The 1,489-nt window shown below is 48.0% G+C and overlaps 1 protein-coding gene across 1 annotated transcript in view; it reads right to left on the bottom strand.

Annotated features, from left to right (window-relative positions):
- cntfr (ciliary neurotrophic factor receptor) overlaps positions 1-1,489 on the bottom strand; it is a 220,341-nt gene that overhangs the window by 32,566 nt on the left and 186,286 nt on the right. The window contains exon 6 of the mRNA XM_008287968.1: positions 1,191-1,357. Coding sequence (XP_008286190.1) covers positions 1,191-1,357 — 167 coding nt within the window. The remainder of the gene's footprint in view (positions 1-1,190; positions 1,358-1,489) is intronic.

Here is a 1,489-nt window from a genome sequence, read left to right as displayed (position 1 = left end):
CACACACACACACACACACACACACGCAGTGCCTAACCCTCTCCACCGACACACTCCAGTCGCTCGCGGCCCGCTGCTGTGTGTGTGTGTGTGTGTGTGTGTGTGTGTGTGTGTGTGTGTGTTTGTGCGTCATGCACACCCGTATCGCGCTCTGAGCAATACAACAGAGCCGAGGACTGCTGGCAGCACTTCCCCTTATCTATCAAAGTACTTCTCATTCCTCCTTTAAAATGAATTCCTCCTCTTCACTGCCTTCCAGTCGGAGTTGCTTGTGAATTGAGGAGAGCTGCTGTTAGCATGCGGCCCTCTGCAGCCACACATGAACAAGAAAACGTCACCTTTCTCTCTTTTTTAAACTACGTGCCACATGGCCTTTAAGGCTGTAATTCAGAGGAAAAAAACAAATGTCAGTGAAGGAGCCGACTGTTCAGGATAATGTTTACATGAAATATGACTACAATATGCTTAACTAGCAGCTGGTTTTGGCTGAGGCAGAGTGAGAAACCAGAGCCCTGATTTGTGACTGTCACATCCTGTCCAAGCCTCAATTAAATACTGTTTGCAGCAGAAAAGGTTAAGAGGTTGATTGTTTATTATCCAGCGCCTTGGTAATGACATGGCTGCACAGTCAGTGGGTTTCTCGCTAATGGACTCTGCAGTTGGTTAAAGAAAAAAGAAAAAAAGCTGTGCACTCTCCTATCAGCTGGGTGACATTTATTTGGCCAATGAAAATTCAATTTTCTTTGTCTTCCTGGCACCAAGCATTGCTGTGTGTGCAGCAAACTCCAAAGGGAACCAGAAGTGAATGAAATCAGTCATCTGTGGTCAAACAAATGCATTAACATTGCTCCAGGGCTGGCATCCCTGACACTCTGTGTTGGGCTTCTTTTTGTCCTTTGCCAAACGCTTGTCAGTCTGTGTGGGAACAGACTCTTCGCTTTGCCCGTGAGCTGAGCTCAGGGAAGCGCTGTTGGTAAACTTTCATGTTGGGCGACCTGGACGGACTCGGGGGACGTATTTGTGAGATTTTCAACATTTGTCATCATCAATCAGACTGTAAAAATAAAAACCTTTATTCAACATGGACGTGCAGCTCCAGCAGTGAACACCTGTCAGTTCATTTGATATCTGAACACCTGCTTTGACACACACCAGCTGAAGGCGTTGGAGGAGAACAAAACACGTCTTACCTATACTGGACTCCTCAAACGAGATGGTGGTGAACGCTTTGCCCAAGGCGTTGACTGCTGTCACGTTGACTTTGTAGGGGAAGCTGGAGAAGACCTCTGGAAAGCGCACATGACAGCGATTCTTGTGGACTGCGTCCTTCTGCACATCCAGCAGGCGCTGGTTGTGTCTGAAGAGAAAAGAAACAGGAAGCGGCAGGACGGTAAAGCAGCCGAACAGGACAGGTGAGAGAGACAGGACAGGTGAGAGAGACAGGACAGGTGAGAGAGACAGGACAGGTGAGAGAGACAGGACAGGTGAG

Source organism: Stegastes partitus, unplaced genomic scaffold (genome assembly GCF_000690725.1).
Source record: "Stegastes partitus isolate 25-593 unplaced genomic scaffold, Stegastes_partitus-1.0.2 Scaffold531, whole genome shotgun sequence".
NCBI lineage: Eukaryota > Metazoa > Chordata > Actinopteri > Pomacentridae > Stegastes > Stegastes partitus.
This window is presented reverse-complemented; position numbering and strand designations above follow the sequence as displayed.